Source organism: Garra rufa, chromosome 19 (genome assembly GCF_049309525.1).
Source record: "Garra rufa chromosome 19, GarRuf1.0, whole genome shotgun sequence".
Taxonomy (NCBI): Eukaryota; Metazoa; Chordata; class Actinopteri; order Cypriniformes; family Cyprinidae; genus Garra; species Garra rufa.
The window spans coordinates 21345548-21359400 of record NC_133379.1 but is presented as its reverse complement, the minus strand read 5'-3'; the positions used below and the strand labels follow the sequence as shown (position 1 = coordinate 21359400).

At 34.3% G+C, this 13853-nt stretch overlaps 1 protein-coding gene across 1 annotated transcript in view; it reads left to right on the top strand.

The window, feature by feature from the left end:
• The window catches only part of LOC141292513 (junctional adhesion molecule 3B-like), a 45889-nt gene that overhangs the window by 27892 nt on the left and 4144 nt on the right, over positions 1-13853 (top strand). Inside the window, exons 2-5 of the mRNA XM_073824541.1 lie at positions 9400-9468; positions 9575-9688; positions 11875-12027; positions 12441-12643. Coding sequence (XP_073680642.1) covers positions 9400-9468; positions 9575-9688; positions 11875-12027; positions 12441-12643 — 539 coding nt within the window. The remainder of the gene's footprint in view (positions 1-9399; positions 9469-9574; positions 9689-11874; positions 12028-12440; positions 12644-13853) is intronic.

Here is a 13853-nt window from a genome sequence, read left to right as displayed (position 1 = left end):
TATTGCATTGTATGTATATATGTATTTATATCTCTAAATATTAGTATTACATTTTTATATATATTTTTAAATATTTAGTTTATTTTTATATATATATATTGAATATATATATATATATATATATATGTGTTGATTTCATTATTTTCATGTAAATGTACTCCAATCTTCTACTTAAAACTAAAAAATATATATATTTTATTACAGTGTATGTTTATATATAAATATTAGTATTTGCATTTTTAAAATCATTTAAAATATGTAGCTAGCTTATTTTTGGGATATATCACATATATAGGATATATATGTTGACAGACGTCTTAGGCTGTCACTTGCCGTCTAACACTCAGCGTTTTCTGAGTGTCCCACTATGGGTGGTGTGTTTCTAAGACGCAGTGTCAAGTTAAAAATAGTCAAACTTTTAAAAAGGTGTCTCAATTCCCTTGCTTTCTGTTTCATTCCCTTGCTCTTCATCTACTTGTTTTGAAAACAGAAACACCTCTGTAAAACTTCTGTAAGAAATGTACGTATAAAAAGTGAAAAACTAATTTTAAAAAGGTTTTGCAAATCTTCACAAAAACAATGAACATTCCTCGTACTGTAGACCACAGCAGTCTTGTGTTTTCATTAGAGGTGCACAGCAAGAGGAATGCCTGCTTGTTCTACACTTGCACTTTGAAGTGACGCCTAGTGACATTTGCTCAGCAGCTGAAGGAATATCAGAGGTATTTTCGTTGTGGAGATTGCCTTATCTTTGCTGAACGCTACTATTTTTAGTCTTGGTGAAACGAGAAACAAACCCATTTCTTCCATGATAGAAATCTAGCAGTTCACAACATTTAGAGTAATGGGACTTAGGGAATATGTTGCGTAACAGAATCATATTACTCAATTGAATATAAACCAGAGAATACAGATAGATCCATCACGAGGGTTACATAGAAATGAACAAGATGTACAGCCGACGTAATGACTATGTGTAGCTCCCTGAGGTACCTTCCTCTCAGCTTTCATTATTAGATGTCTTCACTTAAGATTGGATGAAACAAATGAGTCTGAGGGCAGAACCAGAGGTCATTACTGTCAGCAACTTGGGAGTTTTCAGACTGCCAAGATCTCTAAAAAGGAACGTTTCTCTTTGTAATCTTATGTGCTTATGCAAAGGAGTCTTTGTTGAGTCTTTCAGACTTGTAACACCATGCAAATAAATCCATAGCACGCCTAAATGTGTAAATATGTCCAAAGGAGATAAAAATGTGGACCGGTGAGGTCATTCGTTTGGGCAGTGTCAGGAAAGCAAGAGCCGTCCACAGCTGTAAAAACACCACCATTACTGACTCAAAGCTTAAACCTCTATAGTTTTGTTGATGCCGTTGTTTTCATGAGTTTGGAGAGGTCAGCTAAGCTACTTTCCCTGAAGCAGGTGGGATGTCCTACGCAGGAGATTATTTGTAGAGGGGGTTTAACACGGCCGTTTCGAGTACTGAGGTGACTGGCTTCACAAGGAGCCTTATTTCAACAGAATTGCATCTTCACATGGGATTTTCCCCTTGTAAATTTAATTTAGTAAATTCAGTCCCAGTCGCATTTTCTTGGTTAAATGAACATTACTTACACTGTCAGTGAAAAAAAAAAACATTCTGTGTTTTTACATTAACAATCTAATCGATATTCTATTTATTAAAGCCAAGTATGAATCTCATCAAGTGTTTTTTAAGATTTTTACATTCATTCCAAAATAATAACTCAAGGCAGTAACTGTTTAAACAATATATTTTATTTGTGAACTTATGTTCAGCTATTCTTTTTAAAAGTTAACTTAACTATTTTTGAAGGTGCTTAAAGTACTTGAATTTGACTTTTTGAAATTTAAGGTCTGGAAAACCCTGAAAATATCAATATTTCTTTAATTATTGAAAGACAATGTATCTATGAAATAAGTGTTTTGTCAATTTTGTAAATAAGCAATATGTTTTGATGCGAATCAAAACATACCTTTTTTGCTTATTTCAGTTAATGTCATAAACAATCGAGCTAAGCAAGTAGTAGTACTGACAGTGAGTGTCGTGTAAGAATGGCTGAAGATGCGAAAAGTGGAACAGATAAACAAAATCAATTAAGTCATTTACGCTGGATCTGCTCCAATTGATTTAAACTCGTGATTCGATCATTAATTTCAAGCGATTCACTAGGAAAAAACAGATCAAATTAAAAGAGCCATTCATTTTCAATTTCAACATCGCTTCTAATGATTTTAAAAAGCACATAATGATGGGTGGAACGGAGCTTTGTGAATCCTTTCGCGAATTGAATGATTCTAATCAAAAGATTCGCAATATGCGATTCAAAGTCCTGATCTAAATTAAATGATTTGCAAAACACACTCTGAGTCCTAATCTGAATTCACAAATCATTATTCAGATCAGGACTTTAGAGCATGGATTGTGAATCTTTTGCTTTAGAAACTTCGAAGTGCGGATCATGAATCATTTGATTTAATTTTTAAAAAATAGTCTTCCCATTAACGTCATTATATTGTTAATTCAGACTGATTCGCAAACACAGAATGCGCACAAACAAGAGGTGGGATTTCTCACGTGAACCAATCACAGCTAAACATAACCTGTCGTATCCAATTATATCACAGTGGAGGCATGGCCTCCTCTCACATGACTTTAAAACTCAATGGGCTCAGGGGAGGCGAGAGAGACGCAGACTCCCACTCTAACTTTACCTGCTGATGTCACTGTTGGACTATATTTCTTTAGAAAAACAAGTGATTTTTATTCTCGTCCATTAAGATGCTCCCTTAAAAGGCAGCTGGCTTTGTAGGCGGTAGTAGCCCAGTAGATTTCGGAACGGAGCCCTAATTCCTCCTGTCAGCGTCAAACAAAAACAGATGCCAAAATGCCCATGAGATGAAATGTGAATTTCAAACATGTTGTCTCCTTTGTTATTTCTCAATGGTTTAGAAATCCAACACTTGAGTTTATATCATGCATCTACACAAGTGTTCGTACAGGCTCGGAGGGTGTAGTGTAAGAAACACACGCCTCAGCGAAGTCACATTGGGAATATTGCTGTACAGTTATCCATGTGTCAGTGGAGGAGGATTTGTGACCTCTTGCACATCATGAATTGTTCAGGGCTACAAACACGCAGATCATTTTAAAGCTGCGGGGGCAGAGCCCGAGTCTGCCTCTTCATGTGATATCGCTCCTCGAGCTTTAGAATCTATTCCAGTTGGATACGATCAACTTATAGGGGGCACACATCCAATCAAATCCCAGTGAAGCAGGCCCGGGATGTGTAATGAATGGCTCTGTGGGCATCTCTTTCTCAGCCAGTGAACAGCCTCCCCTCCTCCCCCCAGCAAAATGAATCAATGCAGCAGTTTAAAAATAACAAGGAATATTATCCACTTCATGCATTGCTGAGTGAACCGCATGTGTTCAATGCTCTCTGACAGGCTGCATCGGGGCAGAATGTGTTCCAGCTTTTCTGCACGCCAGTAACAGATCACGATGCAGGGTGTGGTGGGGTTTAAACGCCGCGCTGTGGAGGCTGTCCAAACAGCCCCATGATTCTGGCCGTATAACTCATTTCTCTGTGGTGTAATGTTTCGTCATGCTGAGTTAGGTGTCAATGACAGGATTAGAAAATGGCCTCCTCCAATAGGGCGGCCCCTTTGTTGACCTATTCACAATCGTGCAGTTTTTCAGTTTAATTCCAAGGTGGTCCATTCGTGTGGTTTTGAAGAAGTATACCACGCATGATGTTGACTACTTTTCTTTCAAAAGAAGAAAAAGTGGGGATGAGTTAAGAGCAGAAACACAGAACACTGTTGTTCAAAAGTTTGGTGATGTTTCAGCAAGGTTTTTTTCTAAATGAAATTAATACTTTGATTTATCAAGGATGCAGTCAATTTATTAAAAGTGGCTGTAAAGACATTTATATTGTTTCAAAGGATTTCTATTTCAAATTCAGCATATTAAAATGATTTCTGAAGGATCATGTGACACTGAAGACTGGAATAAAGGCTGGTGAAAATTTTACTTTGACATCACAAAAATAAATTATATTTAAAATATATTCAAATAGAAAAGAGTTATTTGAATTTTTTTTACAATATTACTGTTTTTTGTTGTTGTTGTTGTTGTTTTAAGAAAAAGTGGGGATGATTTAAGAGCAGAAATGTGAAGATTGTATTTTTTTTTATAAGCACTTGAACTATTGTTCAAAAGTTTGGGGATATCTATCAGTAAGATTTTTTTTTTTTTAATACTTTAATTTATCAAGGATAGAATATATGTGCCAAAAGGGTCTGTAAAGACATTTATAATGTTATAAAGGATTTCTATTTTAAATTCAGCATTTTAGAATGATTTGTAAAGGATCATGTGACACTGAAGACTGGAGTAAAGGCTGCTGAAAATGCAGCTTTACTGTCACAGAAATAAATTATTTTTTAATACATTATATTTAAAATATATTAAAATAGAAAATAGTTATTTAAAATGGTAATATTTTTTCACAATATTACTGGGTTTTTGTTTTTTAAAAGAAAACATAGGAATGATTTAAGAGCAGATGTGTGACAATTTTTTTAAAGCATTAGCATTGTTGTTCAAAAGTTTAAGGATATATTTCAGTAATATTGTTTTTCTGAATTAAATTAATACTTTTATTAATCAAGGATACAATAAATGTATCAAAAGTGGCTGCAAAGACATTTATAATGTAACATTTCTGTTAAAAAATTAGCATATGAAAATGATTTCTGAAGAATCATGTGACACTAAAGGCTGCTGAAAATTCAGCTTGTCATCACAGAAAATATATATTTTTTTTATATATTAAAATAGGAAAAGAGTTCTTTTAAATTATAATATTTCCTGATATTACTGTTTTTTATTTATTAATTTTTTAAAGAAAAAATAAAAGTGGGAATGATTTAAGAGCAGAAATGTGAAGCTTATATATTTTTTAAAAGCACTAGCAATATTGTTAAAAAATGTGGGGATAACTTTAAGTTAGTTTTTTTTCTGTATAAAATTAATACTTTTTTTTTTACAAGAATGCATTAAATTTATCAAAATTGACTGCAAAGACTGCTGAAAATTCAGCTTTCCCATCACAAAAAAATATATTTTTAGGATTTTAAAGGGGTTCATTGACAATACAATTTAATATTGTTTGTTTGCATATTTTTTTTACCTCTTGTGGCTATACTGTTGAAACAGTATTTTTGTATTTACAGCCATATTCTCTTCCATTATACCTCACTGTAAGCCAGACCCTTTTTTAAAAAATAAATAAATTTTGTGGCTATTAACATTATGCCATGCTATCGATTGAGTGTAACAGCGCTCAGATGCATTATGTAGATATGGAAATTAGACTAAGTCAGGAAGCGCTCTCCCTCTCTCTCTCTCTCTCTATTATATTATTCAGTTCTGTAATGCCTAGGATTTTACCGGGGCATTACACTAAGATTACTGAAGAGAACCTACAGTTATGCCTCTAAAGGAAGAAGTGGAAGATTAAAGCTTGGCTAGGATTGTCACATCTCATCCAGCTGTGCTCTCCAAACAGGAAGAGAGAGGTCAGGATATGTAGGTCATAGAGCACCTGCCTTGTTTGAGGGCTCAATTATTCCTCAAATGGCATCAGACCACAGAGACTTTACCCGACAGGACAGACCTTACATCACCCGGTGAGGTGTATGCAGGCGAACGTTACTGACACAAGCTATGGTTTTGGTAGTGATGATATGATACGACAGGATGTGGCAGGCAGAAAAAGGAGACGGGAGACATCATCACCACTTCCTGGCCGTCTAAAGTGGCCAGTGGCTTTTGTGTCCTCCATATGGCTGGATGTGATTGTAAAAGAGGATATGAGCATTTGTGGATGTGTTTGTGTGTGAGGTGTGTATGTATTGTTTTTTTGTCACATCCTGCATCCTTTCCCACTGATCTCAACTGCATTCTGCATCCTTTCCTACATCATTGGATCTGCACCATTTCTTATAACTTCTGAATACAATTTTTTAAACCAAGTCAGTTATCCCTGATTAATTGGTCTTACTATGAAAGAGAATTGTGAAGACATTTTTTTTATATATATATAATTTCCATCTTATACTGATTTATACGCAATACACAGCATTGTTTAAGCATTTCAGTCTATGCAGATCTCGGTCTGCCACTACAGTGGTCAAAGATATGACTAAAAATTTTTTTTGACAATTATTCAAAATCTAGCCAACATTTACAGCAATTAGGAAAACTTTCAGTAAACAATGTCAATCAGAAAAAGCATATTCGGTGACTATAAACTCATTAGTCAGCAAAGAAAAACTAAATATATACTAAATATATGCACCATATAAAATATCCGTTACCATTTTTTACTGTTCTTCAGTGTTTTTGTTTGAATAAATCAGTCACCATTTAAATGTTTATATTTCAAAAAACGAATTAGAGTATAAATACATTTTTGAATTGTAACTATATTATTATAAAATCTTATTTGATTGTAATTTACATATTTGTATAGAAATCAGTTTATTTTAAGCTTAAATTTTATAGTAATGTAGTACCAGCTAACACTCATGTATATTTTATAGCATTAGTGAAGAGATTTTTTATTTTGCATTTAGGAAAGTACTTTACCTGATAAATATCTAAAAAATCGATTGTGAATTGAATCAGAAATTGAATCGCAAGCTTGTGAATCAGAATTGAATCAAATCTTTGAAAATATTTCGAAATTTGTGTCAAAACCCAGGTCTATTGCATTGCCAACTAACTGAAACAAATTTAAACTGTACTAAAATGATTCAAACTAAAACTGAAATAAATGTAATGTATACAAATTATTAAAACACACACACACAAAAGCACTTAAATTACTAAAATTTAAATTAAATCTGTTCAACCAAGTCATTTTTCATTTGTGTCTGGTTCAAAATGAACAACAGTGTGAGTAGTAATATCCTGATTCGTAACCAAATGACTCTTATGAAATGATTCTTTTTAATGATTTGGTCAAAAAGACTCAAGAAACTGCCTCAAACTCACTCAATAAATCATCCAGAGCCATTACAAAGTCAAACAGTGTCATTTTTCATTTGTGTCTGGTTCAAAATGAACAACAGTGTGAGTAGTAATATCCTGATTCGCAATCAAATGACTCTTATGAATTGAATTGATTTGAATTGATTCTTTTTAATGATTTGATCAAACAGACTCATGAAACTGCCTCAAACTCACTCAGTAAATCATCCAGAGCCATTACTATGCTCAACAGTCATATTTCATTTGTGTCCGATTCAAAATGAACAACAGTGTGAGTATAAATATCCTGATTCGCAATCAAATGACTCTTATAAATTGATTATTTTTAATGATTTGGTCAAAAAGACTCATGAAACTGCCTCAAACTCACTCAGTAAATCATCCAGAGCCATTACTATGCTCAACCAAGTCATTTTTCATTTGTGTCCGAATCGAAAGGAACGGTGTGAGTAGTAATATCCTGATTCGCAATCAAATGACTCTTATGAATTGAATTGATTTGAATTGATTCTTTTTAATGATTTGATCAAACAGACTCATGAAACTGCCTCAAACTCACTCAGTAAATCATCCAGAGCCATTACTATGCTCAACAGAGTCATGTTTCATTTGTGTCCGATTCAAAATGAACAACAGTGTGAGTATAAATATCCTGATTCGCAATCAAATGACTCTTATAAATTGATTATTTTTAATGATTTGATCAAACAGACTCATGAAACTGCCTCAAACTCACTCAGTAAATCATCCAGAGCCATTACTATGCTCAACCAAGTCATGTTTCATTTGTGTCCGATTCAAAATGAACAGTGTGAGTAGTAATATCCTGATTTGCAATCAAATTGCTCTTATGAAATTATTCTTTTTAATGATTTGGTCAAAAAGACTCATGCAACAGCCTCAGACTCACTCACTCAGTAAATCATCCCTAGCCTTTACAAAGTTCAGTCGAGTCCTTTTTCTTTTCATTTTTCTTTTTCATTTTTTTTTTTTTGTTTCTTTTGTTTCTGGTTTAAAATGATACAATACAGTGTGTGTAATATTTTGTAATATCGCAATCAAATGATTCTTATGAATTGATTCTTTTCAATGATTTGCTCAAAAAGACTCATGAAACTGCCTCACACTCACTCATTTTATCATTTGTGTCTGGTTTGAATGAACAACGTGAGTAGTAATATCCTGATTTGCAATCAAATGACTCTTATGAATTTATTCTTTTTAATAATTTGATCAAAAAGACTTTCTGGCTGTTCCTTTGTCAGTGTGTAAATAAAAATGCATATTTACAACACAATTATGTTGTGTAAATGAATAATTGTATTCAGGAACTACAAGAAAAAAACAAGTGGTAATGTTTTTATACTGTCTGCCTCACTTTTTTCCCGCTCCTATAACTGCAACACACTGATGCAGTTTTTCAGTCAAAATTGCAGTTACTTCTGTTGTATTACTAGCCTTGTTCTGTGTTAGATGGATGAATTCTCAAGAGCCTTGGCCCAAAATACAATCATCAAAAATTCATAAAAATTATCCCTAGCAATCAGATGGCCATTAAAATTTTAGTGCCCTGAATATACGCTCTTTCAGGGAAAAAAAACAACAACTGTTTTTGATATTTATATGGAAGATTATGACACAAAATTAGGTTCAGTTGCTTATCCATGGTGGACACAAGTGCTAAAATGCTGTTAACCAACTAACTTTTCATAGGGGGTTAACCTGTCACCTTTTAAAGTGGTAGAGAAAGTGATGAGGTTCATAGGTCACGTTCTATGCAAATTTAGCAAGTGTTTGTCTTCCTTTGTGAACATAGAGAATGAACTTCATTACTAGATTCTTTTAAGCATTTTCTTGATGTTGGACGAAAACGATGAGACACGAATTTCTAAAATTAGTATGAACTTCAAAGTTGACCTTTTTGATTTAGTACGTTTATTAGCGCCGGCATGAACTTAGCAAGCCCCCTGGCCTTCACTTTAAAGCAGTCAGCTGTTATTCATAACAGAACAGAGAATGCTTGTCAGTCTACACAATTATTTGCAGTGGGACGCTTTTACATCAGTGATGTTTGTTGTGAGAGTGAAACTAAAAATGGCTGGTAACATATCCGTTCACAGCTCGCAGTGATGCGAAGAATGTGTGCCGTCAGGGTGGAGGGTTTGGCTGCCGGGCTCGACTGTTAATTGAGTTTCAGAAATCTTTAGAAGAGTACAGTGGTACCAATATCACGTGCGGTTTAGGCCGTAACGACGCCCCTGAAATTTCAACTTGTTAATTCAACATTAAACTGATGTTTGTCTCCGTCTTCTCGTTGCAGGCTACATCAGCACCTTGGCAGTCATCCTCAAGACGACGAATGCTAAGCCATGGGTCAATGAGTTTGAATGTAAGGTTGAGTAATTTGCTCTCCGGCAGTCTTTAGCTGCTGATTCAAACATTAAACAGGCCGTTGGAACTGCTCACGAGCTCTTTCGTTTTCTCTCCCCATGCAGCGGTCGAGCTGTCCTGTATGATCGAGTCAATCTCCACTATTCATCCCAGAATAGAATGGAAGAAGATTAAGAAAGGAGAGCCCAGTTATGTGTTTTTTGACAAAGAAATAGCAGGTAAGCTATACAACACTCTGCTGAACACTGTGGCGTGCACCACACTGAGTAATACTTTATTATTTAACATGTTAAAGGAGCAGTTCACTTTCAGAACAAAACTTTACAGATAATGTACTCACCCCCTTGTCATCCAAGATGTTCACGTCTTTCTTTCTTCAGTCGTAAGGAAATTATGTTTTTTAAGGAAAACATTTCAGGATTTCTCTCCATGTAATGGACTTCTATGGTGCCCCCGAGTTTGAAATTATAAAATGCAGCTTCAAAGGGCTCTAAACGATCACAGCCAAGGATATCAATTGTAAATGTTTTTAGAAAATAACCGATTGTTTCGCTAGATAAGACCCTTCTTCCTCATCTAGGATCATTTAGAGCCATTTGAAGCTGCATTTATACTGCATTTTGGAAGTTCAAACTCGGGGGCACCATAGGAGTCCATTATATGGAGAGAAATCCTGAAATGTTTTCCTCAAAAAACATCATTTCTTTACGACTGAAGAAAGAAAGACACGAACATCTTGGATGACAAAGGGGGTGAGAACATTATCTGTAAATTTTTGTTCTGAAAGTGAACTACTCCTTTAATTTCTGCATATACTACTGTTCAAAGGTTTGGGATTGTTTTTTTTTTATCTCTGATGTATTTGATCAGAAGTTCTGTAAAAACTGTGATGTTGTGAAATATTATTACAAGTTAAAATAACTATTCTATTTTAATTTATTTATTCTTCTGATGGCAAGAGCTGAATTTTCAGCTTCATTTCTCCAGTCGTCAGTGTCACATGATCCTTCAGAAATTATTCTTACTTGCTGATTTGTTGTTTAAGAAACATTTGTTTGTTTGTTTGTTTTTAGAATTCTTTGATAAATAGAAAGTTCCAAAAAACAGTATTTATTTGAAAAAATATTAACATTAAGAATGTCACTTTTTAATGTAATATATATTTTAATATATTTAATATATGTAATTTAATATATATATCAATTTATTTATCTTCTTGATGAAAGTATTAATTTCTCTCCAAAATAAAATCTTACTGCACAGAAGTGTATGCCAAAACATTTTTGTAATTTCAATGAAATAAATAATTTCTACATAAATAAATAATAAATTAATTAACAGTACAATTAACAAATTTATTAACAAATGAACAAATATGAACTAAACAGTAATATATTTATACATTAACCCAAATTAATGTAATTTAATGTTTTAAAAAAAATGGTAAAAGTAAACATAATAGATTTCAGTTTGTTAACATTTATACTAACAGCTTAACAATTAATGCAATATTTAACTTGAACTAACAATAATAAACAATACCCTTACAATGTTTATTTAATCGAATGGTAATTTGTTTAGTATTTTTATAGTATTTATTATATATTATTAATATTATATATTAGTTATTATAAATGAACATCCATTTATAACAATATTGTTTATTGTTAGTTCAAGTTAGCTACTGTTCAACTGTTACTGTAAATGTTATCAAATTGAAACTAGTCTCTTAACTAGTTGCTTATTCGCGTACATATTACTAGAATATTAGCCATATCTACATGACCTTATTCTACATCCCTAATCCCACCCAATACTTAAATTTAACAATTTATTGAGGGAAAAGTCGTAGTTAATAGCGAATAAGTGTTTCCTATTCTAAAGTGTTACCGAAACTTACTGTAAAATGTTAAAGTGTTTTGTTAATTTAGCTCATCTTAATAAATTGAAACCTATTGTAAGGAGTTTTCTCACATTCTATCAGTGTTTAATAAGGATTTTGACTTTTAGAGTATAATTTAAAGTGATAGTTCACCCAAAAATGAAAATCCTGTCATTAATTACTCTCCATCATGTCGTTCCAAACACTTAATTTATCTTCAGAACACAAATAAAGATATTTTTGATGAAATCCGAGAGCTTTCTGACCATGCTTAGACAGAAACTGAACTTCCACGTTCAAGGCCTAGAAAAGTAGCAAGGACATTGTTAAAATAGTCGATGTGATGTCAGTGAAGCTACGTGAATACTTTGTTAAATTTAGATGAACGAAGGTTTTGGAATGACATGAGGGTATCTAAACTATCCCTTTAAATCCCACATTTCATGAACATCACTTTGTATCAGTGGGAACAGCTTTTTATCCACCTGTTTCAAAAAACTATGTATCTTCATATTTTTCCAGGTGACTTGGAAAAAAGAGCAAAAATTCGAGAACCTGCGACCTTAGTCATTCTGAACGCAACAAGAGCTGACACTGCTGATTACCGCTGTGAAGTCACTGCCCCGAGCGACCAGAAATCCTTTGATGAGATTTTAATATCACTCACTGTAAGAGGTGAGGGTTCCACACATAATTCTATATCAGTTTTTTCTTAGTCCACTAAGTGTTCACCAGCCGAAAGCATAATGTCTTTAGTATACATACTTTTGAAAGGAATTTTTGAATTTGTTGTAGACGTAGTATTGTTAGTACTTTCCAACTCCTACGATGTAACATGAGATGGAGCGGCGAGCCAACGCACCCACCCTTGGCGCACATTTGAGGATGCTTGCAGCTCTAAGTCTTCAGGGCGTGTTCAGGGCTATATGAGGAAACCTCTGAAACTGCATCTGAGTTTAATCAGGGGTCTAAAAGGGGAAAGAGCAGCATGTTCAGTTGGCCAGGATGCTTGCAGTTGGAGTCACTAAGGTGCACATGTGTGAGGATGCTTTATCTTCTCTGAGATGGTTCTCTTGTGTGCCACGCAGTGAAGCCTGTCGTGCCCAGATGCTCCGTACCCAAGTCCGTCCCGGTAGGCAAACCAGCAGAGCTGCATTGCTTGGAGGATGAGGGCTACCCGAAGTCCCAGTACCAGTGGTTTCGCAACAAGGAGGAAATCCCGGAGGATCCCAAGAGCAGCCCAAAGTTCTTCAACTCCTCTTATACCCTGAGTGGAGAGATGGGCACTCTGGTGAGTTCGTAAAAAGAGGCGATGGGGTAGGCGTAGGGATATTTTTGGGGAGCCAGTTGATGTGCGATGGGCTCAGCCATGAAGGGAATCTGCTGCCCTCATTTGCACATTCCAGAGTGCCATTCTCCGCCATTTGTACTCTGTGCCCTCGTCAACCTTCACACCACTTTTTAAAGTCTGACCTGCACTGCAGAACAGCTTCTTCCCCCTAAGGAGACAACTTCCAGAGCCTCGTTCCACACCTCTGTCTTACTTTTATAACATGCAGACTAAAATCAGAAAGATGCTTCTGGGGTTCAGTTTTTTTGTCTTTTGATGAGAAGATCATTTAAATTTAGTTAATATTTCATGTCATATTCATTCATTTTAATCAGTTTTGGGCATCTAATTTTAAATGTCTAAAGCCCTATTTTTATTTAGTTACAGTTCTTATCACCCAATGTCTGTGATTTCGCGTATCGATTCGGACATTACTAACATCTCTGTGTTTAATATAGAGGTGGGAGGGTCTGTTTTTTTTATTTTGCTTTTAGACCTTACGTTTCAAAAGTTATTAGCCGAAACATGAGTGCACATTTGGCCTGTTGGTGGGGCTAGAGAGTTTGAGTTAAAGACTCCAAATTTGCTGTGGATAATGATGAGACTGTCCTCTATCCGTGTGCCAAATTTCATAACTTTCCCATAAGCTATTCTATAAGATTCACAACAATACAGCTTTTACATATAGCATTTAACTACAAAATTCAAAATGGTCAATGCTCAAAAAAATGCAGTATGCTGTTCAAAATCTAATGAGATCACTCTTATAATTTTTAGTCAAAATTATAAACAAAAATGTAAATTTTTTATATCTTCTGTAAGATAAGTACACGTGACAAAAATAATTTTGCTTTTAGACCTTACAGTTCAAAAGTTATTAGCAGAAATATGAGTGCAAATTTGGCCTATTGGTGTTTGAGTTAGAGACTCCAAATTTGGTGTGAACAATGATGAGACTGTCCTCCATCCGTGTGCCAAATTTCATAACTTTCCCGCAAGTGATTCTATAAGATTCACAACAATACGCTAAAGCATTTGAAAATACAGCATTTTACTAAAAAATTTGAAATGCCTGACATAGAAAATTTTGTTATTTGGTAATCTAACAAGATCACTCATATGATTCTTGGTTAGAAATTCTAAACTAAAATGTCAAATTTGTATGTCTTTT